The 24,597-nt window shown below is 37.4% G+C and overlaps 1 protein-coding gene across 1 annotated transcript in view; it reads left to right on the forward strand.

Moving 5' to 3' along the window:
- The window catches only part of ALKAL1 (ALK and LTK ligand 1), a 37,270-nt gene extending 19,073 nt beyond the window's left edge, over positions 1-18,197 (forward strand). The window contains exons 3-6 of the mRNA XM_055706506.1: positions 9,389-9,442; positions 12,168-12,248; positions 14,563-14,639; positions 17,528-18,197. Of these exons, the coding sequence (XP_055562481.1) occupies positions 9,389-9,442; positions 12,168-12,248; positions 14,563-14,627 (200 nt within the window). The 3' untranslated portion in view covers positions 14,628-14,639; positions 17,528-18,197. The remainder of the gene's footprint in view (positions 1-9,388; positions 9,443-12,167; positions 12,249-14,562; positions 14,640-17,527) is intronic.
- Positions 18,198-24,597: the final 6,400 nt, after the last annotated feature.

Below are 24,597 nucleotides of genomic sequence, written 5' to 3' on the forward strand. Positions count from 1 at the left end.
TAGAATCTTGTTCATAACCTTTTCAAGGAACTGCAGTGTGCCTAGCTAATATAAGACTTGTCTTGCCTGTTTATCATTTAGCAGATATAAATAAATACCCCTTTCCTCTTGAAGAAACGTCCAAGACACATTAGCCTTGCTCTTTAATGTTACTATTTGTATTATAGTATGTACAGAATCTTCCATACTATTTATAACAGAGTGTTGCTAAAGCTTACTGCCCCATTGCTCAAATAAAGGGTGTACATCCAACTGAAGTCAAGTGTCTAAAGTCAGTCATCTGTTTTCTTGGTACCCACCTGAAGTGCTCTGTAATAACAGTACAGCTGAAAAATATTTGGGTCCAAAACCCCTTCCATAATTCCCTTGCAATTACATTAATGGAGTATTGATGTGTGAAGGGGACTATGTGGCCATCAGCGAGAGTGGAATTTGACCTTGGTCACTATAAAAAGGCAGCACTTCTGTTTCAAGATTTTTTAGAAAATAATAATAATTCCATTCCAAAGAAAGGGTGATGAATGAGAAATTTGAAATACTTCAAATCTTCTCCAAACTATAGTGCACAGATGTCAATCCATCAAACAAATGTTATGAAGATATATAAACATATACTTCTACAGACAGAAACAAGACATGCTGAATTAGGAAAGCAGTTTACCTTTGCTCTTTATATGTTTTTTAATGTGTTCTTTCTCTGACTTTATTACAGTTTGTAGAAGGTGACCATATCTGATTTTATTGACAGTTTTAGGAATCCCTTCATACAATACTTTGTGCACTTTTTTAAATGTTCAGCATTTGCAATACTACATTTTGGTAGAACCAAATAGATGGCAGTTACTCTCCTGTGAATGCCCTGTGAGTATTAATCCCCCCTGGGTTTAAGGGAGCAACTGATGTAGATAGGGCTTACAAGGGTGAGTAAGAGAGTTTTGACACAGGTGAGCAGAGATTCTGGGGTAAGTATGAATGGTTGGCACTACATGTGATAGACTGGCAGAGGGAAGACAGGAAAAAAATAGAAATTTTGACTAAATTCCAGAATGAGATTTTATAAGCTGGTGCTTCCTTTTAAGCCCATCTTTAGCACAATTAAGAATTACACTCATTTTTTAAATGCTCTTGCCATTGGTGACTGACATGGTAAACTTTATAATCCATAATGCAGGCAGACCCTATTAGGCTTTCTCTTTGGGGTCATGCTATTTTATTTCTGAACTGACCGATGTCACAGCCCACTTTGTTGGTCAAGTTCCTGGTGAATGTTACTGAATGAAGTAACTCCAGATACTGTATTCGTAATGAAAGTTGGGAGAATTTGGGGATATACCAATTACTCAGTATTTAAAAGGACTATTATTTGCCATGCTCACATCAGAAAACTATTACTGGAATGAATACCAGGGAAAGTAAATGTTCAGTCACTAGTTTAAGTATCCTTAGAAGCACTGTTTCAAACCTTGACAAGTAAATAATCATGGAAGCATTTATTTGACATGAGAGCTGAACTAGCATTTTAGGACTTGACCAATGAGGTACAATCATGTATCACAATGTGCATTCCAGATATTCTCTATAAAAAAGTTGGAATACCGAACAAGGATTTTATGGGCAGGAAATAAATCCAAAGAGATTAGAATACTGTTTATGTCTACTCTGAGAAGCAGAAGATAAATTGACTGAGTCATTCATTATAAATTCTTAATTGTACTCTATCTGTAACCCTTAAGCTCTAGAGTACACTTCATACTGTGAGAACTGAAAGGGCTCCCGTTTGACAGAGTAGATGGGAAGCCTAGTAAACTGCTCTCAGAGCAGAATGGTATGCATGAGTACATTCAGCATATTCTACATTCAGTAGATGGCAGTGGTATGCAGTTGTAGATTAATTCAGGATTTTCTCTTGAGCAGATGCTCTCATCTCTGTGTATCCCAGCAGTGTTGATTTGGAAGTTTATTTGTTTTGGTGTTTTTTTGTCAGAAAATAGTAAGATACCAGATAATTTTTCACCTGCTAGAGCAGACAGTGATAGAAAATGTAAAAAAAATTGCTAATTTATTGTAATCTTTATTACACAGCACTTGGAAGAATCTGGTAAGTTTTGAATTTCAAACAGAAAGAAATGCGTCTGTCTGGAACATTGACTCATTTTCCATCTGTGCCCCATGGAACTTAGTATGTACACATCAAAGTCTCAAAAGAATTCAGCAAGTGGGAACTGTGTGTGTGTTACTTAATAGGAGTAGTAAGACAGTGATGTCTTGGAATACTGCACACAGAAGCAGATATTTTCCCTTGCCTAAAGGAATGAATTCCAGATCTATTGGGGAAAAGTGGGGGGTGTGTGTGTGTATAAGCAAAGAAATTACTAAGACAATTAGAAATTATTATAAAGCTTTTCATTGTGGAAAACTGGAAGAAATATAACAAAACAAAAGGAGAAATACAGTTTTATGTGGTAGAAACTGCAGATGAGGAGGCTAAGAGAAGTAAAATACATCATTTAAGAAGATATTTTCTCATATGGCAGTTATTTCTAATACAAATAATAGAAAAAGTTTAATGATTTACGATTGTTAATCATGGAAGGAGTTGCTCTCTGTTGCAAAGAGCAATGTTTTTTCTTGCCTCCCTATGGGAAACTGCAATAGAAAATGCATTAAATATATCAATCTGTGAACTGAGTTGTAACACAACCACAAATTTGTCCTAAGGATTTTGAGCAGTCTTGGACGGCCCCCAGAATCAATTGGTGGTCCCCGAGTAGGGAATACAGATGTCGCATATTTTCAACAAAGAACTGCATACTCTCCTCTGCTGTATTGGACACCATATGAGGATCCAGAGGAACATTTCAATCTATATTAACATGGCTCTTGTTTGCAGAATAAAAAGTAGTACTGTTCTGGTAGCAGTGGAATAGCAGCATTAAAAAACCAGCATTTCCAACCTAGCCAAAGCTGCTGGAAAGTCTCAGTTTTGCAGGTAAGAAATTTGTCCAGCCAAGGGCACAGAAGTAAGAGTTTTGTGCAGTCTGGTCGCAGCCAAAGTATAATAATGAAAGTAGGAAATTAAGACCTTTTAATTAGTCAGGGTACTGAAGAAAGAAGTATATGTTAATTGATTCAACTCTGCTTACCATCAGCTGCTGCTGAGGGCTGTGTTAGGAGCCATTCTCCCAAGCACTGTGAAACCGTGGGATGGCAAATGCCCTCAGGGAAGGGGACTGACTCCCTGTGACAGCTGCCTACAGTGGTGACCGCACATTTCTGTCTACTTGTAGCAGGAATACATGGATCAGATCTCTAGGTGCATGCTTCATGCTCTGTTTATTCACAGGGTGTTTTACCATGTGGTTCCCTTGTATGACACTGTAGTCAAACACTTAACACAACACTGTACTCTTATCAAAATGAATGTTAACATTTTTTTTCTCCACTAGGATGCCTTATCTTTGCACTGTTTCCTATTTTAGTTGATTTTGAGCAGAACTTCCTTGTTGTGCTTTTTGTTTGTTTGGGGTTTTTTTTTGTGTGTGTGTGTTTGGTTTTTTAACTGAGGCAGTACATCTCTTCCTAACATTTGTAGGAATTATTACATATGTAAATTAAGTCATACAGAGGAAGGATGGTTTGGGTCATTAAGGTTTCTGAATATCTTTTTTTTTTTTTTTTAAGCACTGCCTTTTAAAAAGATTTCATGTATTTTTAAGACAATCATGATGAGATACTTTCATGCTGGCATCACAATTTCATTTCGTTCACTCATTTTTCTACTATATCGCTTTACTTGGATATTTTCCTTATGTTCCAGTCTAGTTTCATCTCTGTTGATTAAATTCTTCTTACACTTTATCAACTTCTTTACGAATCTGAAAGATTTTACCATCACTTCTATCACCATACATTTTATTTTCACGTAAACTAAGTCCATCATGACATTGCTGAATGTATGCAAACCTACTACTACTAGTAGTGTTTCACCTTGTGGTACTGTCACAGCAGACAAGGGTTGCCATCTTCGGGCACTGTGGAGAGTTTCTAACAAAGAAAAGCTCCATCCGAATAAACGGGACTTGTCTATACAAGTACTTGAGAGACAGTTTTGCTGACAGCGTTCCAGTATTTGTAGAAGCATTGTATTTCATCCACTGCAAGATTTATTGTTATGCTATGAACAAACATAGGCTTTGTTTAAGCTGAAGCTTCAGAGAGTCTTGTCCTTCAAAGTGTCACTTCTATTTAAAACTTTATTAACACATTCTGTATTTATGACATGAAATGGTCTTTTAAAAAAAATATTAAAATTTCACATGCTATTTTCATGCCAAAACAACACTTTTAGAAGCCTGCATCTGAATTTATAATAGAAGAGTCAGCTGCATCTTACTGCTGGCAGCTTTCTTCTACCATTTTACAGAGAGGAAGAAGAAAATACACAACAAAACATTTATTTTCTAAATGCCATAGTTATAAAATAACTTCAAACAAAATACGTGGAAATTAAGATTTTAATAAGATTGTATGATGGTTTTGCAAAATTCAGATAAATCTGTATTAGACTAGGAAAAAATTATTGTAAGCTTGGTAATACGAGACCCGCTGAAATGTATTGCTTTGTACTAAAATTAATTTGGCTTGAAAAGGATTTAAAGTGGAAATACAACTAGGAAAGAAGAATAAAAAGCAAAGAAAGAGTTATTCTAAAGCATTTCTCTTTTCTGAAGAACAATTACATTAAAATGACTTTACCAGAGTAAATAAAACCCAAATCAGATCATATAACCATTGTAAGATATAATAAGATATATTATCATTACTATTGAATGTCTTTTACTAAGCATTGTGTTATAAACAAATTTATGTGAGATTATAGTAATTTGAACTGCCTAACTGTATTAAATAACTTCTTGAATTGCAGAGCAACATAAAACCAAGAAAGGCCTGTTATTCCAACATGTGACATGTCATTTCAAGGAATGTTGTACAACACAACAGGGGATATTCTGAATTCACAATGGATATTCTGGAAAATGGATAATTATTAAACCTGGCTAAAAATGCTAAGCTTTTAAATACTGCAGTTGTGTGTTGTGGAGAGCACTTTAGCATCTGCATCTGCATGTAAATCTGACAAATATTGCTTAGGTGGCAGAAAAAAAGGTGTAATGATAACTGATGTAATCACTGTTTTTATGTTCTTTTGGATATACTTATGTTTTCCTGAAGCATTTACCTCCTGTGGAGAAGTTTTCCACAAGTGCTTTGCCAAGCTGATTTTTTTATTCAGCCATTGAGGAAGAATTGCTTTGGATTTTGTTGAATTGCTTTTTTTTTTTTTTTTAGATGCATGAATATTCTTACAAGAAGAGAATCTTGATGAACAATGCGGGGTCTGAGCTCTGCTACTTCACATTTTCTGTGCTTGCCTACAATACAGCCTGCAGTGAGATGTTGTAGATCCTCTGCTGTAGACCCAGACTAGGCCAAGAGCAGGAGTAGTTTTTGCTGGCTGATTTACACTGCTTCTCTGAAGAAGCTTAAAATAATCAAAGGCTGCCTGTTGGGTGCACAAAAAACTGAGATTGTGATTTTTTTCTGCCAAGGTGATATCTATCGCCTGAGGATGTGGAGTTTTCATGCCCCAAACCAACAAACTCTTGTGTGGATTTGGCTTATTTCAGTGCTGCCAGCGCAGCTCTTATTTATACTCCAGCAGGGCATGAATTTTCCAGGCACAATTATGATGACATGGTGCTGGAGACAGTGCAAACACAGGGTGAAAATCAGCATCATCTGTCACAGCTTTGCAATCTGAACAGATGAAAAACAGAGAAGCTGAAGGCACAGAAAGGTGAAAAGCCTCACCCGAGGTGCAGCAGCTATGTCTTATATTGCAGGTTGAGCACATACGTGAGCCCAGGGCTATGGCTGATTAAGTATTCTACGTCTCTGTAATCATGTCCAAATTAGTGAAAAACTAAACATTTGTGTCAGCTACTGGGTGCTGAATAGCAACTAAAAGTGTGAAGAATAATGTTCTAGGGAATTAGCTTAACAACAGTAGTTTAAATCAACTTTGAAAAGTTTGCAACAAAAATGTAAGAGCTGGAGCAGCTGTTGCACACTGCTGCTTAGCTCAGACCTTGGTAGCTCTCCCCATCATCCCATTTATCCCAGCAGGGGATAAAACTCAGGCAGATCCAGTCACCTTTTACCTGAAGCCATGAGAACTTCTGTGAAGTGTTACAACTTGAGAAAATTAACAGTATGGATGGTTTAGAACCATATTTGCAGTATAAATTTAACCATTCTGTCTGTGAAGCAGAGCTTGAAAACCCTCTAAATTGGTCTTGTCCCTAGATTTTGCCATAAATATTCTTAGTATTTTAGACAGAAGATCCAGTAGCAAATCTGTCCTAGCACCATATAATAGTTGTCTATGTGCACTGCTGTCTGTGGAAGGGGTGTAGGATGGGCAGCATTTTGCCCCAGATGAGTAATTATCTAAGGACACGCATAGAGGTCCTAATGTAAATAAGAAAGAAATCCTTGAACTAAGATTATGTATGATTACAAACTGAGATTACCCAGGACAAACCCAGGTCAATGGCACAAATGCCTTTAACTCAGATGTACTCTCTGTGATGAGGAGTGCAGATTTTGTAAGCCTAGGTGCCAGAATGCCACAATCTGAATATTCTCCCAGCTGATTAAAAACAATCATTTACTATATCCCATGGGATATATGCTGGCTGTATTTTACTGATTTATGTAACATGGTATTGAGGCAAGAATGGATTGAATAAACTCTCTCCCCTCAATATTTCCTGTTCATGAGAGTTTCACACTTAAAACAATTTATTTTTTCATTTTCCTGTTTCTTTTGTGTTTTTGCCCAGTATTTTAATTTCAGTAATACTTTGCTAATCTATCTTATATATTCATGTTTCTGCTTCTCCTTTGTGAAATTAATATGTCAAAGGACTTTAACTTTCACTGTGAGGATGTGAGCATACAATGTGAGAATGGACATTAAGCTGTCTGTCTTAATAGGTGATAACTACCACATGAAATATGACTAAAAGTGTGTTGAAAGCCAGGAAAAGCTAACACAAAGGTTTTGTTGTGATGATTTCTCACTGCTTTATGAACACATGCTGTATGGGCTTGAGATTCTGTTTCTGTCTGCAGTGTGATCTGTCTGGAAGTCAGTGATACGTATTCTGTACAAAAAAGATGATAAATATTTTAATTGAAAACCTAAGTCCTTTGAGACCTGAGCTTCACAGCTGTGTACAGGTAGTGGGGCTTGGCTATGCTGCTGGAAGGCAGAAGGGAATTACTGTGCTTGCGCTGGGCTGTTCATAGTTCAGGCGGAGTTGCCCCTGCCATTATAGCCAGTGGATAGAAGTGTTCCAGTAACCTGCGCTGCCGGTGATTTGTATAGAAATGAGCTTAGACTGTCTTTGTGAAGGGCCCGGGGCTCACTGGTGTTTTACCAAGCAAATGCACTATGAAGAGAATGAACACTTGAAGAATGGCAGCGGGTCAGGGGAGGAGCAGACACACGGTCAATATCGTTCAGCTGCTTTCCAACACATGACTGACCTAGTTTTCCCTGTTGGGACAGGTGTAGCTGGGCTGGTGTGAACCTGGGGCCAATGCAGATTACTTATGGGAAGCCCACCCTGCAGCATTCCTTCTCAGGTTTACCAGTACAGCTACAGTACAATTTTATGCTTGCAATGCCTAGCTCCTTGCCCGAGCATCAAATCCATTACCCTGTTTTACCTTCTGTGCATTTAGGGATGGGGGTTTGGCTGTATGCTGTATTATGAACTTTTCCTAAAGAATTTTATGGGGCAAAAGACAGCTACTGCTCCCATAGTAAATTCTATAGACTTTGAAAGGACCTGGGTCTAAATGTTCTCTGTTAGAGCAGGAACGGTCTGTTCCTAGCCCAACCTTTGGTTACTTGTCAGTACTGGTCCACTTCAGCCATCTCATTCAAAACTCACACAGATTGTTTCACTATTTTGGCTTTTCATTTGCTTCATTCCATGTAATTTCAAACCACCTGACATTTCACATCAGTCAAATTCTTAAGTTTAATGGAGAAGCAGTGGTATTTCTTTTGCAATAAGAAAACAAGTTAGTTAAAACAGATTTTTGAGGGATCTTAAGTAAATTGGGTCCCCTAACCTGGCTGAGTTGCAATAAGGCTTGGGCATTCTAGCTTCCATCCAAGCCTTGAAAAACACTGATGTGACCTGTGAGAAACTGCCTAAAGCCAGTGGTAAGGATTTATTTTGGTAGATAACCAGCATCTTCCTGTGATATCAAAGGGAACTTGCTCTTTTCTCAGCTAAGTGTTAATTCAGATGGGGAATTAAAAAAAAATATTGGAGAACAGGAAGATTTAAAATTACATTAGCAGTAAAGAAATATTTGTAGTAAATAAATATGTTTAACTGCAGGTCCTAATGCTGTGAGTTAAAAATGTTCCTTGTATTAGTTCTAAGAAAGATACTTCTTTTGAATTTAACATAACATGCAGCTGTTATATATGATTGCTGTCTGCAGTAATAACTGCAGTTACCTAAGAAATTTTTAATACAGTTTTTCAGTGGAAGATTTATGAGACTGAGGGGAAATGTACTAGTTCTGAGAGCATTTGCTTGCATCTAATTTTTTTGCTGTAAGCCAGAGGGAGCATCCCATTGCAGAAAAAAATAGCGAGTATAGGTTTTGTGTTAGCTCTGATTTCTGTTCTGCCTGATTCCTTTGGCTGTTTGGAGACTTCTATTTTCTTATGTACTTTTTGGAAAAAATACCATATATGGAAAGGGAAAATCTTTAAATTCATATCCGTTTTTACAGAAGTACTATTTTAGAGTAATAGTGCAATGAAAATATGTATGGCCCATATCTATCTTAGGTGATCTGTAGGGGAATTTTCTTTACAGGTATTTGTTATTTCAAACCCCAAAATATAGTGTTTGGTTTGTATTTATCTAGGTATTTAAATAATTTATTCAGGTACTTAAATACTTATCATAACATGATAATTAATATTATTTACAGTCTTTCTGAAATTATAGCCCAACTCAGATGTAAGATGTGCAGAAATGATTGTCAGAAAATCTGATAGTGTGTGTTGTAGGATGACCATTTGGTACTCATTTGTGAATTCCTTGAAACATTGCACAATGTTGTTTACACACGCACACACATACACACACACAACTATGAATATTAATTTAACAGTTAATTTGGGAAGCTATTTGGGCTCTTTACAGCAGACATCTTGGAATAATACGCTTGCAGAAATTTTATGGTAATTCCTATACTACATAGATTTTTTTTTTCCTTCTTTCCTCAGAAATTTTTCCAAGAGATTCCAGTCTAAAAGACAAGTTCATAAAACATTTTACAGGTAAGGCAGCTGCTTGCTCTTAGTTTTCCTACATACGCATATTCTCAGTAGCCACAAGTGTCACACCATTAGCTTTTATGAGGTTCTGCACCAAATTTAACATTTGTGAAGTTAAATTTACATATTAGGACTAGAAATTTTTAAAGAAGTAATTACAGTGAGGTTTGAGTCTCTCTGAATAATCTAGCCTAAAATAAATTTCAAAACATGATACATTAAAACATTATTTAAAACTTGTTTCATTTTTATCACTCTGTTGTTGCTTGCCATATTTATTTTCACATTCACTGATTTTAAAACATGTAATTGGACTGCACATATCTTTCAGTATTTTGAGAATACTAAATCACAGAATAGAAAAAGAGCAAAAAATACTTGAAGGGCTGTTTATGGAGCCATTCCTTTATTTATTATTATTATTTTAATTAATTTTTATTTTTACAGTTTTTATATATACAAAACCAATAATTATCAGTTAATTATTATTATGGATCCACTAAATTAATAGTCCTTTTCTGCATGAGTAGTTGTGATCAAAATTGTCAAAATTATTTGACTAACATTAGCTGGAATGAGTAAGGAAAGCAGGCTCATTCCAAAATTGTAAAAGGTTATTTCTTTGTTGTCTCAGAATTTCTGCCTATATTTATTTGTTTTTAATCATACTCTTAAGATCTTCAGTGATGGGGGTGTTGCCTGTTGTTTGTTTCTTTTTCCACAGCTTTATTAGATCCTGTAATCTGTAGGCATTTTCTTAAACTATAGCCTAACTTTCTTTTACTTTATTCTGTTCAAATCATAATCCTCTTTTAAACAACCTTAGTTAAGTAAACTGTTGAGTTATAGTCCTTGCTAGTTCAAGAGTTAGAACATCCTAAACTAATGAAGTTGTGAGAAAGAGGAGAGAAGGGGAAATCAACATTATCTTTACAGTCCATTATCTTTACAGTTTCAGGGTTAAGAAAATTATTGTACACATCTAGTATGCCAAGAATAGTAGACACATTTTAAAGCCAAATAAGAACCATATGTAACAGTCCTCGACTATAGGAAAAATCATAAATAATCTTGTGAGTCATAAAGCTATCTGTTAATTCAGCTTGAAAAGCCAGCTGACACAGAGTGCTCTGTAAGGCGCAAATAAAATTAACAGCCTATTTTTGATGGCAGGGAAAAGAGCTAGAAAACCATATATTATCTGAAGGGACATGGAATTTAGTGACAAAAGCTGATGTTATCTCCATATATCCTGGGTAATTTCAAATCACATATTTTCTCTCGAGCCTAATTACTCACTCAGATAAAAACCAGCAACAACCTTCCACTTCAAAGTTGCAGAGGCTGCTTTGTCAGTTTATTGAAAAGCTTATCTGTGGCTGAAAAATCTCATGAAATCCACATACTACTGTAAAATATGTCTAGTGTTCAAGTGTGTTCACTGTCATAGAGAGGAAGTTTCTCTCAAGCTTGTGGTAGTTTGGCTCTGCTATCCAGAGAGAATTGGCTTGGTATGTTTTACCAGGCTGATAAACCACCTTTCAGATTGTAAAATAAATAATTTTTACCCAGAAATGCTTGCTCTCTTCCTCTGACCAGAAAGTTAGTCAATACAGCATGCTTCATAGGGATACTTTTGTAGCATTGCTTGGGAAAAGCTGTTCTTATTCAGGGTTCCTCTGTGCTGAATTTAGAAGATGCAAGTTAAATTTAGGCTTGTTCTGTTAGTGTCAATATATGTCAGTGTTTGCTGCCCAAATCGCAGGAATCTCATCCCCAGCTGTCAGTGGTAGTATTGCTAAGCAGGTTACATGTTGCAATGTTAAAAATATTACATTTTTACTCTCCTTTTCAATTTGGATGCCATCAGTAATACCTTTCATGGCCATCAGCAATTATGGAAAGGCTCTTTGGCAACTTGTTACATTTAGGCCATGTTTTGGAGACCAGTAGCTATATGTTCTTATCAAATATTAACACAGGCAGATGACACTGTATGTCCAGAGAAGGGAGCACAGGCTGGAAGAGCAAAGGTGGCACACTACACCCTGGGAACACAGGGATTTGCCTCACCCAAGTGTTGAAACACATGCTTCCCTCTGCGCCCTTTCTTTCTAGGACTATTTTAACAGGAGATCAGGTTCCTTGTTTTTCAGCTGTCATTTTTTTCCCCTCAACACCCACATTGAATATTAAGAACTTCATAGACCATCTATGTGCAAATTAGAAGCATTATTACATGAAACTACATCAACTTTCCAGGGCTTAGAAACTCCTCTTTTCTTAAAAAGTTGCTTTTATTTATCCTTAGAAATAATATCTGCATTCCATCTACATTATTCCTTCTACATTAGACTACTGATGACTACTGAGCAAACTAAATTCTGTTGTAGTCACACCATTCTATTTTTCACCATATAATAAATTTTACTGTTAATTTTGAATTACTGGAGTTTCAATGCTAAGCCAGTCCATTGTTTCCAAGGGCCATTTTTCTGTTATTCAGATCATGAGCATAATAGTGTAGCAATAGCATTTTTTTGTGTTATTTCAGTAGCAAAGTATACTTGTGTTGCATCATAACTGTTTAAGGTGTAGTAAAAGACTAAACGTAATTTTAGCCAAAAAAAAAATGATAAACTTAATTCTTTGTGTTGATGTCATTCATTGAGGCTGCAAAGCAGCAACACTGTAAGCTTGTGGTTAACTCCTGCTTACTTTCAAACAGGACCAGTCACATTTTCATCAGAGTGTAGCAAGCACTTCCATCGACTGTATCACAACACAAGGGACTGCTCAACGCCAGCCTGTAAGTAGTAATTAAAGTACCTTATAATGGTAGGTGCGCTACTTGTTTAAAAACAACCCACCTCTCATACTAAGTGTTTGGTGTGCTGGTCCTTTTGTGACTGTTGCTCTTTAGCACCATGCCACAAAATGTTCCCAAGGTATTCTAATATACAAGGTTTTCTATTCATGAACTTGCAGTCAGCTGCATATAATGGAGTTCCTTCAAAGTGAGACTAACATAAATGGAAGGAAAACTACACTGTGAAAAAAGTGTCAGGCATGCCTGTGCAGAGGGCAGATGTGAAGCCATATTCTCCTTCCTCCTCCCTCTAGCTCTACTTATAAACTTGTGCAATAAGGTAAAATATGAACCATTCTCTGCCTTCTTTTAACGCTCAATAGTATGGTTATCTTGGCTTTTTAGTATATTTCAGTTTGTGATGATGATTTTCTATTATATGCCTATTGAACTTAAAATCAATTCATCATTTCTGTTACTGATAGTTGCAGTTCTTATCAAACACTATTCCAATGAGTTCCACAGAAGTTTTGCTTTAATACAGCCTGAATGTAATTTTGTCAGAGAGAATGGAAAATAAGTGTCCTAGGATGTTATTAAATGAATAAAACACACAAGAAAATCAAATAAAAACCCCCAAACAAAATGGATATAACTTAAAAGGAAGTTACTTCAGCATTCTTTAGTGCAATGAACAGTTCAAATAAAGTGAGTGGAAAACAAGCAATAGCATTTAATTAGAAAAGGTGAATGTCATTAGTGATGTGTAAGCACAGGCTGTGGACCAGGGTGCTTTGGAATTTTTTTGGCATTTAACATGAAAAAATAATGACACTTCTTGTCTGCATCACTTAGAAAGATGGTAAGCAATTTTTGTGAGCAGCTGAGATAGTCTCTCACCAAAGCTAAGCACCTCAGAGGATCTGGCTTTTGAAAGGGGGTGGAGCAGCCCTTGCGTCCATCTTCCCTTATCAGAAGCTGGAATGTAGAAACCCATGGCCGATCCTCAAAAGATAGTCATACAGCTTTGTAAGTGGACATACGAGTAGGCTAGACATATATTACATGCTGCATTACAAAAATACCGTGCATGTTGCATATTGCATACGTTGATACATGGGTCCAGAGTATATTAATATTATTTGGACTCCCCTGTATTGCCTGAGTGCTTCATTTTTTCTATGGATAAATAGTCATAGTATTTCTCTTCTAATTAAATAGCTTTTCTTAAAGTTAAAACCAAGATTGTGGTTAGGACTGTGTGAAGAACTATTTTTAAGTTCAACTATCAAACAAAATGTACAATAAATAAATAAATAAAAATTAAAACCAAAAGCAGTTTTTTTACCCCTTTACATCACCCAAACCCAAAGCAGAAAATGAGTTTCATTCAACCTTAAATGTTCTGTTGATCTAAAAAGGAGAGCTAAATCTTCAGAACTGTCTCCACCTTATCCAGCACTCAGGGTTTAGAGTACCTATCAAGGCTGATCATAACCAGGATTTTTTCCTAGCTCTTTAGAGGGTTTTGATATGTTCTTTCAGGGAAACCTTAGTCACCATAGGATGTCTGAGGATGAGTTACCTCCTCTCCTGCTGACATGGTTATATTCTGTACTAAATCATTCCCCGAAGAACTGAACCCAGGTTAGCATTCAGTCTGTTGCTGTTTGGCACAATTTCTATTGTTTTATTAAAATACTTATCAAGCAAGAAAAGAAAATTGCACCTAAGTATTTTTTTGTTACCAGACAGTCAGTCTTTCCATCAAAAAGGATGGCAGTGGCTCAGGGGCCACTTGAACCAGGTTGTCATTTGAACCAAGGACAACAGAGAGAGGAGATAGCAAGTGAGACAGTAGTATCTCATAGTCTGATGACTTGGAGATGTACTTAGACATGGAAAATATGGATTTCCATCAATGTTAACACTTCAGTGGAACAATAAAAAAGTTTGAAAGAGCCTGACCTCAAACTATCTCATAATCTGCTGGTTAGAATAGCCTCCCAGTTAATGACTTAAATTCCTTCAAGTAAAGTTGGGAGTTGAACCTGGTCTTCTGCATCTTAGGAGAAAACTACTTGGTAGAAAATTAATTGCTACAATCAATCACATTTCCTCTCAAGCCCTGGCTAGGATAAGGTACAATCTAATTTTGCACGTTGGACACGATTTCATGAATTTCCATCAGAGAATAGTTTCCCTGTGTAGAGCGTCTGAAATTCTAGTACAAATTCTACATTTCATTTTATGCATTTTTGAGGGTATCTGGCAATGGAGATTCATTATTGCTGTGGGTAATTTTGTTTTGTAGATTACAAAAGGTGTGCAAGGTTGCTAACGAGATTAGCAATGAGCCCTTTGTGTACACAGTCCTAGGATGTTTGCTATGTAAGTATCATTTTCTCACCCATATTATTTGTTGAATGGTCTAGTGATTTACTTCACACTTGTACCTTGTTATCAGGTGTGCATTCAGAAATGTGGTATTAACAGAATGCATCAACATGCAGCCCTGGCATTGCTGTAAGGACTGACTGGTTCCTCTTGGAAATATATAGAAGCACAAATACCTGTGATGGGCCCCACTGTAATTTCCTACAAGTCACTTGTAGCACCATGCTCCATAATTACACATTGGGTGACCTCTTACTGTTCAAAATTTCAAGGAGTCTGGCTGGTGAAAGAAAAATGCATGAGAGCTTCATCAATGCATTTATTTCAGGTCTTTCAGAAAAGGACTTTGTTGTTAATCCATGGAAGAAGCAGAATGTCTTGGTCTTAGGTCTGCCAATGCAATCTTCATGGATAACCCCTCACTTTTTTCAACTTTGGGACCACTTTTCATTCCCAGATTGTCTCCTGAGAATTTATCTAAAGTGAATATGACTTCATGGTGATAGAAATAAACTGAACATAAAGATCTGACAAAGCTAAAGGCTTAAAGTAGCAGACTTTGAAAAGAACCAGTCCATTCTTGTTTATGAATAGCATGTTAAATGTGTTAATTGAACGGCATTGTCACTGATGAAAGGAACATCTTCCACTGTTTTCTCCAGTTGTTTGAATACCAAGAAGATGATTACACTTCCAACAGTAATTTGAAAAAGTGCACTGGTTATTACTGACCAAAAAATGTATACAATCAGTGAATTTAACTTATTTACATTTCTTCAAAGATGATTTCCTTTCACCACCTCCTCCTGACAAATACTGCGAGCTTGGAGTTTGGCAGAGATGTGTATGTCACTTCTTCCTGCATCAAGACTTCAATTCATACTAATCAAGAATAAGAAAGGAAGAGTAGGATATGAGTCAGTGTTAGCTGATTTCACTTCCAAGTGGAGGTGGGATTCATTTTGCTGGCTGTGAGAAAATGCTTTGAAGAATATAGCAATATTTCAATGCTGAGGAGAAATGGTATAATTTCTTTCTCATCTTTTTTTTTTTTCTTAACTATTTTCAGTCTGTTTGGCCTCTTGCCTTCCAGGTCTTGCAGATGGTTTTGAATATATCAGGGGCACTAAACCAGAGACAGACTAGGGATTTCATTACTTTGCCAGGATCTCCTTTTTCATGACTAAGGGCAGGAATCCTTTTCTGAATGCCTGCCTTTTATTTTATTTTTTTTCTTTTTTTTGAGGTGCCTAAATTCCTGTTTGTTAGTGTTCTCTTTCAAGTCTCAGCTTCCTGAAACATCCTAGCACTCTCTCCTTTTCTGCACTTTCACATATTTAGTCTGTTTTTCTCTCATCTGTATCGCTTTACACCTCTGTGTTCATGGCTCAGGGCTTCCAGAATGATTTCTGGGTGGTCCGATACTTTTTTTTGTTTTCTTTCAAGAGGATGAGTCAAAGATCTGTCTCCATGTCCACAGTACAGAAGCATCGATCTCATCCTATTTCTGTCTTTAAAATACAAAAGGCTCAAAAGTTTCTAAGATTTGCAAAACCAGGTGTTCTAATTCGCCTGCCAAAAATACACTCAAAGAGATGACATGTAGGGAAGGGAGGTTTTAAATGGTAAGCAGTGTTAGCAGCTCATGTTCACTGTATTCACTTAAAGTTGTACCTAGGCTTTCTATTTTGTTAAGAGAAAAAACATTATAGGAAAAAGTAGAGCTATGATCTGAGTGGTTCCCAGCTGCCTGTGGGCTCCTTTACCCTGCTCCTCCACCAAGCATACAGAGTGGCTCTTTTCCCCTAGAGATAAGGCAGTCTCAGGTCTTTACGTTTACTCACATCCAGTATCTTGGAATGGAAGCATTTTCCTGAGAAAGGCGAAAGGTGGCAGGAGTTCTTTCTCTTCCCTCCAAGCAGACAGGGCAGCACAGGAGTTACACATCATCGGTTCATCCCTCCAGAACACGGCATTTCTAGCATGATTCTGTGATTGCTTCTACTCCATGTTTTGGCACAGGGGGTCTGTTTTCCTCACCACCCTCACTAGCTTAGAGAGGACCAGGGTCACAGTGCCTGTTTACTGTAAGGGAATTTGCCCTTTGCTTTAACGTCCCAGAGAGTCTTGGAGATTCTTGGTTGCCTTGAAGAACGAGGCACTCCCACTCGAAGAACTGACAGCTGTTTTGAAGCATCTCTCCTGAGTGTACCAAAATAGGCAGCGTTTTCCTCATGAAAAAGAACTGAAGTGCTATTATGCAAATATTTTCCTCCCTCTCCTGCAAGTGCCCGGATAGAAAAAGAGGCGTTTTCTTGTTCGATGCGAAGTTTTCCCTGCGAGCCGCCGGTGTCCCCGCGGCAGCCGGTGGCGCTGGCCGCGGCGGGCGGTTTCAGCACCACGGAGAGGGGCCCGCGCGGGGTCCGGGCGCGCCCCGCCGCGCCGCGCAGCTACTGCCGGCCCCGGGGATGCTGCGCGGGGCGCGCACTTCCTCTGGGGGCGTCTGTTTGTTACTGTTGGGGTTTTTGGTTTGCTTGGGATTTCCGCCCCCCCCTTCGTAATTCAGATTCTTGCACATGGAAGTAAAGTGTTTGATGAAACACAGAATGTAGAAATGCACGGGACTGGATGTGTGGCAAACTTCCTCGTAAGATGCATGTGTGATGTTATGTGTTAATTAAGCCTCAGCGTCAGTGCTGAGGATTTGCCACGGCAAAACTCATTAGTGTTCACAGGAAGGCAAGACCCACTGGCATTCTGGAGTTAATCTTCAGATTTATGCAAGACACAGAAAACTGTGATTTATAAACAGAATTGTAGTAAGCAGACTGCCTCTGTGTTTTGAAATTAATTACAAGATGGCATGTCCTTTTCTGTTGCAGACTTTCTACTAAGGAGAGAATTCTGATTTGCCAAGAAAGTGCCTTGAAATCTTCCAAGACAGAGAAGACGTCTTTTACCTTTTTGATTTACAATGTTTTGTTACTAGATGCATTTTATTTTCATATATTTGCCAGACATTCCATATTTGTGTGAAACATTATTTTATTTTAATTTGTAAATTTGTTGCCTATAGTTCATACAAGCCAATTATTTAAATGCATTGTATATAAAGAATACTAATGATATACTGATTAAATGTTATAACCATATGCAGGGACTTGGTAAAATTTTGCTGTTTCTCTTGTTCCATTGTATTTACATCATTCTGCTCAGGCTCTTACTTTCATTATTTGCACTAACTTGAAATGCAGAAGTCTATGTAACTGAAATCTGAATAAGCTTAAGTGGGGAAGTTTTACTTGCCATGGAAGATATTTTATATTATGAAGCTTTGTTAATATATACATATATATTATTGTGCATCAGAAAAAAATGCTCAGAAATGCACCTTGCTTTCAGGAACATTTGTATGACTCTTCTGGATTTCATCAGTTACATTTGTACTGGCACCTATGGAAAGAGTTGCAAATAATGTAAATATAAAGACTGGAAAACTGCAATGCAGTTTTGGTGGAATAAAGAACATAAAAATAAACTATTTTCCCGGAGGGGTTTTTTAGATTTATTAAGAGGTTACTTGTTTAATATATAAATTTATCTGGTGAACTTGAAATAATTTTCCACTGAGAACTTAAAACCTGTGGGTTTGGTTTTTGACAGCATTTCATTTGCAAGTGGCAATTTTTTTCAGTTTTAGTTCTTCTTAATTCAATTTAATTCTTCAGCTGAATGAGGTGCAAAGAAAAATGCTTCATGCACCCACTGTGAACAACAGAAATGTTTCTGTGAGGATGAAGAGAAGGTAATAAAATAGCCCAGTAGAAGAGAAAATAATGTATATCTTAAACCCAAGGTGTATAATGAATTAATCTGGCTGGTGATACATCAAGCTTAACTATTTGGGAAGGATCTAAAGCACAATTGCTATGTCTTTTTTATCTAAAATCAAATTGTGATGAAAACATTTGCTACTCATTTGTCTGAGCTCTTTTATTTCAAGCTTATATGATTGCTTTACAAAGAGCCTGGTATGAAGCGAGGTTTTTATGGTCAGGCCCAGAGTAATTGACACATTGATTACTGTGCCCAAATCACAATTCTTGTGATTAACTGACCATTCAAACTAATCCCCTCAGATCAGATGCTGTCTCTATCCTTTCCCTCAGTGTGGGCTTCTTGAGTCCCTTAACTTCTAAGGCCATCCCTTTTCCCTCTACAGAACAGCAGGGAAGCTCTGCCCTGGGATACCTTGTTAAATAGCAAACAGCTACCATATTATCCAAAGGAGGTTTGTTTCTTCTTTCTACATTGTTCAGTGTGTTTTAGCACCAAAGTTGTGCAGTGTCCTGTGATGCACCAGGCACTCCAGTCCACAACTTCTGCAGGTAGTAAGTACCATGTTCCATCTGGGCAACAGTATATTACAGCAGCAGTTTCTGACCAGCTCCTGAGTCACAGCTGTTGAAGTAGTTACTCTCTTTGTAGTCCTGGCTGGAAGGTTGTCCTGTGGTCTTTGTATTTATGGTTAAAATAGTTGCTTTTCAAACTTTTTCCCATCATGTTCTCTTGGTAAGAGCAGTTTTGAAGCCTGATTCTAATCCATGTTGGAGGCAGTATTCATACTGAAGATACAGTGGTATATGGGAAATTCTGGTGGTGGAATGGTGAGGTGTGGGATGGATAGCCTTGTTTCTCTGTGATTAATGTACCTCATAGAAGGATTATCGGCCAAAACACTTCACACAGAGGAGAAGGGATGAGGCCCAGAGTAGACATCAGAGACTCCAAGAAAAGCATCTGCCTTTAGTCCTGCTTTTGTATTTCCACTCTGGTTTGTTTTCTTCTCAATTTGTAAAAAAATCCCTCCTTTCTCTCCTCAAGGGACTTAAAACAGTGAAAGGAGAAGCAGAGAACATTCACTTTGGTTACTGCTGAACAATTAACTTATGTTTTCATGGAAATATTTCACTTCCAGATCGCACACTTTGGTAGAAAATAGTGGCTCAAAGCCCATCATTATCTGTGTGCATAAGTATGTAATATGACTTTTCTCATATGCATTGCTTTATGGTTATCTACACTGAATTTAATTTTCTCGTCATTGCCCTCTCGCTCTTCTTAAGGTGTGTTAGCAACCTTTTACAGGCTGACTTTCATCTTTGATACTCAGGGTGACTTCTTATCAGCAACAAAAATATTAATGATGGATTAGGTTTTGATCTTCCTTCTTAAGAGAGGGGTATATTTTGTATTTGGTTATAAGAGAGGGCTAAGAGGGAGAAGAAACTGCAGTCTTTCCTTTCTTCTACCTTTTGAAGCCTACTTCTCCCAGTAATATACCTCTGCCTTACATTGTGGTCCCTGCGCTGACTAGAAGGTATGAAGAACCATATAATTCATGCATTTTCTGCATGGCCCCTTGAATGCTTAGTTAGAAATGTGGGTGGACCTACCCTCCGTAGCTCCTTTGCAGATTGCTCAGATGAAGGGATAGGGGCATAAATACTGGTTTCTTCCAAGCATCCAAGACAAGCTGATGTTTGTCCACCCAAATTTTCAAAACTAACAGGTCCAGCAACCAAGCTGTCACATACGCCATTCATCTTCATTCTGTGCACAGATAGGACTGCACCAATGTCTAAAAACTAGAGTGTGAAAATAAGCTGTGACAACTGTTTGCAACTGCGTAGGGAGCTCAGCAGGAGATATACCAGCTCTGCCAGCATGGCTGATAGAGCTTCTTTGCTCTGTGCTACAGCACTCCCTCTGTCAGGGGGTCTGAAACTCCGTATTTCTTACTGTGGATCTGATTTCCTGGGAATGTTGTAGAACTGGTACTCGATGCTCTTTGGTAATGTTCCTGATACCTGGAGTGAGACAGTGCAGAACAAAAGTAGCAATGCACCAACATGGAAGTGATCCTTTAGGATCTATAGAAATAAAGAGCTGACAGGATTTAATGTGAATACTGGTTTGGAGAAATAGCTTGCATGGGAAATTCCTATGGGAATATCAAAGCTGCTACTGAAGATGGCATGACACTAATGTATAGCATGTGCAGAGGGGATAGCTATAGAGCACAGGATAAGAAAGAAGGTGCTAGAAGGGACACAGGTACTGATCATTTGGATTCCTGAGAGCTACAGCGTCCCAGCTGATACAGTTGTTCTCTGCTGAGCTGTAAAGGAACAGGAAATTTTCATCTCATACAGAAACAATAGTGTAGGGTAGAAGTAGAGCCACAGGTGGTCTTTGCCTGACCATGGTGGGATCTAACCGGAGGACAGTCTTTATACCCTGCAATGAGCAGTATGCAATTCAGTTCTGCTCTTCAGTATTTTCCTTCTGTCTTTGCCTTTTGGAGATGAAGACACCCATAAAGCCGTAGGTGTTCTGCCAGTTTTTGGCTAGAAAGAGAAGGGCTCAGACTGAGAATCTCAGCAGATGGTAATGGCAGCAGATTTAAAAAAAAATCTTTGTAGCCTATTCTCATTAAGAAGCTCAGAAAAGAAGATGAAGAATCATCACTTTGGAATGCCTGGGTTTTTATCCTGAAGGTTGCAGTGCAGGAATTCAGACAAAGTATAGAATAGGTACTTTTTATGAACAATATTTAATTTAAATTGTGTTGAATTATTTAAGTCCATAAGTTAATGATTTTGAAATAGTCTGTCATACTCGGTTTCTTATACAAAGATGTGTTAATATATGTCAATAAAGAGGTCATCTTGGACCTTTTGAAATGAACAGTATCTGGACTAACCTAAATGTACTGTGGTAAAGGTAAAACTGAAATATCCTTCATGAGTAATTCTGCCATATCACTCTAATAGTAGACCCTCATGTCTGTCCATTGCATCACGTACTGTAAAAAGAATAATCAGTCCGGCAGAAGAATGTACATCTTCACTATGCTTTACTGTGTTTCTACTGTGACCCTTATTTAGCATCTCATCTTCATTGAAATTATCAGCTGCTATTTACACAATTACGGGTTTGTGTTCCTATGGGTTTAACTATGTAAAGCTGCAAGTTCTCAGGAGCTGGCCTTAGAGACTCATAGGCAAGCTGATACGTGTGTCCAATGGAACTTTCTACTGTGCTAGTGCCTGATAGCAAAGTTTAATTTACTTTGATTACTGGTTTTGATTGGAGGATTGAAACATTTTGTTGAACGCTCATGGTGCAAAAGAAACAAAAGACTTGAAGCAGACAAATGTAGGGGTAAAACTGCCAGTGCACCTCATAAGGCTGGGCTGACTGCCAATTTGTGGCTTTGTCAATTGTATATAATCATCACAAACCTGAAGCCACAAATTTATTTTTTTTTAAAGTTAAGCCTCTCTCAGAGCTTCTGTATGTCTGATATACAGTGATAAACACAGCTATCTCTCTGTCTGTATCCATCAGCATTACTTCACAGTCAAGAATGTTTCCAGTCATAGTAAAATAAGAGCTGTCCCTATTCCCATATTTTATCATTTCCATCTAAACTGTGCTTTAGCAGCAAAATTGGCAATATCTGTTTTATAAGACTGTAATTAAAAAATGAGACAGTCTATTTCAGGGATTTTTTTTTTTTTTAATCTGCTGTCTGCTTTTCCCGAATAGTGCTGCTAGTACAGTTGAATACCTTGTCTCTAAATACTGAGAGGAAATACTTTCAGAAGTGCGTATGAGAGCTTTTCCAAGGAGAGAATTTCTCTGCACTTCGAAGTCAAATCCCCACTGAGCAAATAAGGTTATACGAGCTGACTGAGCCTTGACAGTAGTGTATACTTAGGAATATTTTCAAATCAAAGTGTCTTCATCCTTCCTCCCATCTGCTACATATATAAACATTTACCAAACAACCTACTGGCTTATGTATGTGTACCTTATATCTTATTCTGTTTATCTATTTAATCTATAACTTTGCTTTTATCTTTTTAACCAATATACTGATGTAATTATTGTCTTTTACTTTTTAAGTTCATTCTAAGGTTTTATTATACATGGTTTTCCAACCAGCAGCAATACTGATTTCCTTATCTTTCATTGGACACAATAAATTTATGTTATAGTGCTGTCATGAAAGCACTTTGAGCAGATTTTTTTTTTGTCTGTCCTTATATTAGTGGATGATGCAAGTTAATGTGCTATATGAAAATGCAGCTTAAATGTTTTTGTATCTCTAAACTTCTGTGAACTTGAGCAATTTAGCACCTCTTATAGGAATGACAGTTTGTCCTACTTCCCCCCCCAAAAATTCATAGTGCAGGACAAGGAGTATGGTTATTTCTTATACCCAAATATTTAATGTAAAAATGCATTTGGAATTAAGTGTAGACAATATTACAGTGAAATCTGAGTTTACTCAGTTTTGCAAATGTGGCCAGGGATGTTTGAACATGATTTATGCAGGTATTTAAGAGGAATTATTTTGAAAATATATTGTAAAGTACCACCCAAATTATTTTTAAAAGTGCCAGACTGGCATAGAAAGATGTGCCTTATTCAAAGATCTCTTTCCAGGTAAAGCCAGTCTAGATGAAGAGGATCAAATCCTTTTCCATGATTGCCAGTCATTTTGCTTTCTATATCCTAGCCTGTGAAACACAAAATGCTTGCACTTGCTGGGATATGGAAGTATGTCCCAAGTATTCTTTTACTAGGTTCTGGAGACGAGAGGTTGGAGCCAAATATACTAGACAGCTAGGGGAAATCACAGTTTACTTCCTGAGTTTTTCATCTGGACTGACTTCTTCATGTAAGAAAATCTGTCATTATCATCATGAACTAACCTATTCAGAAAGGAAACTTCCTGACTTTTATAGATTGTATCTAATTTATTGAAAGTTTTGGGGATTATATCTCTGGTTAGAAAAACCAGAACCAAACTGCCCCTTTCCATTCAGTGTAACTTAGAAGAAAATGGTGCCCATTCTAAAATGGATGTATCTTCTCTGGAGTGCTCCTTATTAATTTTTACTTGTGTTTGTACTAGGCATTTGATAGCATTGAAGATTTTGAAGTATTGAGTTGAACTGAATTTGTTGAGTTTCTTAGAAAGATGCAGAACAGCAGCTAAATCAGTTCTATAAACATCAGGAAGCTCTTCAGTAATCACTCTTAAACAGTTTTAATACTCAAAAGCTCATATTTTTATTTCTTAGCTATGGTTCTATATACTAGTCTATCTTTGAACCACACAATTTCTTCATTCTTGAGGCACCTTTTATTCTACAGACAGTAGAATTTAGGTTTAGCATTGACATTTTAAAATGTGCAGTCAAAAATGCACTTTAATTCCTACAGTCCTTCAGGGCTTATTTAACTTATGGATAGCATTGTACAGTTGAACCTGCAAGTCCAAGGACCTATACATTAACTGTTGAGGCTTTCTGGACTGAGTAGGTGAAGACATTTTAAAGACAGAGCAATGAGTTTAGTAGACTAGACTTTCACTTTTGAAAACATTATGTCACAGTTGCCATCCTATCACATATGATCTTGACATCTTTACTGCAGTTCCCACACAGTATAAATCACTAACTCCTTGGCATAATTCACTGTCTGAAGTCTGTACGGTGACAACTCTAGGAGTTGGCTATGGACAAACTTCAGGATCATATTTAAGAAGTCTTAGGACCCTAATTAGTTTAACTGTCAGATTCTGAAACAGCCTTCCAATGGCAATTTTAAACATTTTTGTGATGGGACTCAGTAGGTTTATGAATGAAAAGATTATAAGATGCCTTCCTATAATAGCTAAATTCTGTGTCTCAGGAGGTCTCTCCCATTCTTATGCAGCAAAGAAAGACAATAAATGAAAGTACAGGCATCAGAGACTGAGGTTTGCAAGATGGGAGGAAATGGGTCTCCTCCTGAAGAGTTCCTACATACCCCGGGATTAACGTGTACCTCTCTTACAGGAATTGTGCGGCTGCCGGGGCACGTTAAGCGGGCG

This window comes from Falco cherrug, chromosome 3 (genome assembly GCF_023634085.1).
Source record: "Falco cherrug isolate bFalChe1 chromosome 3, bFalChe1.pri, whole genome shotgun sequence".
Lineage (NCBI taxonomy): Eukaryota > Metazoa > Chordata > Aves > Falconiformes > Falconidae > Falco > Falco cherrug.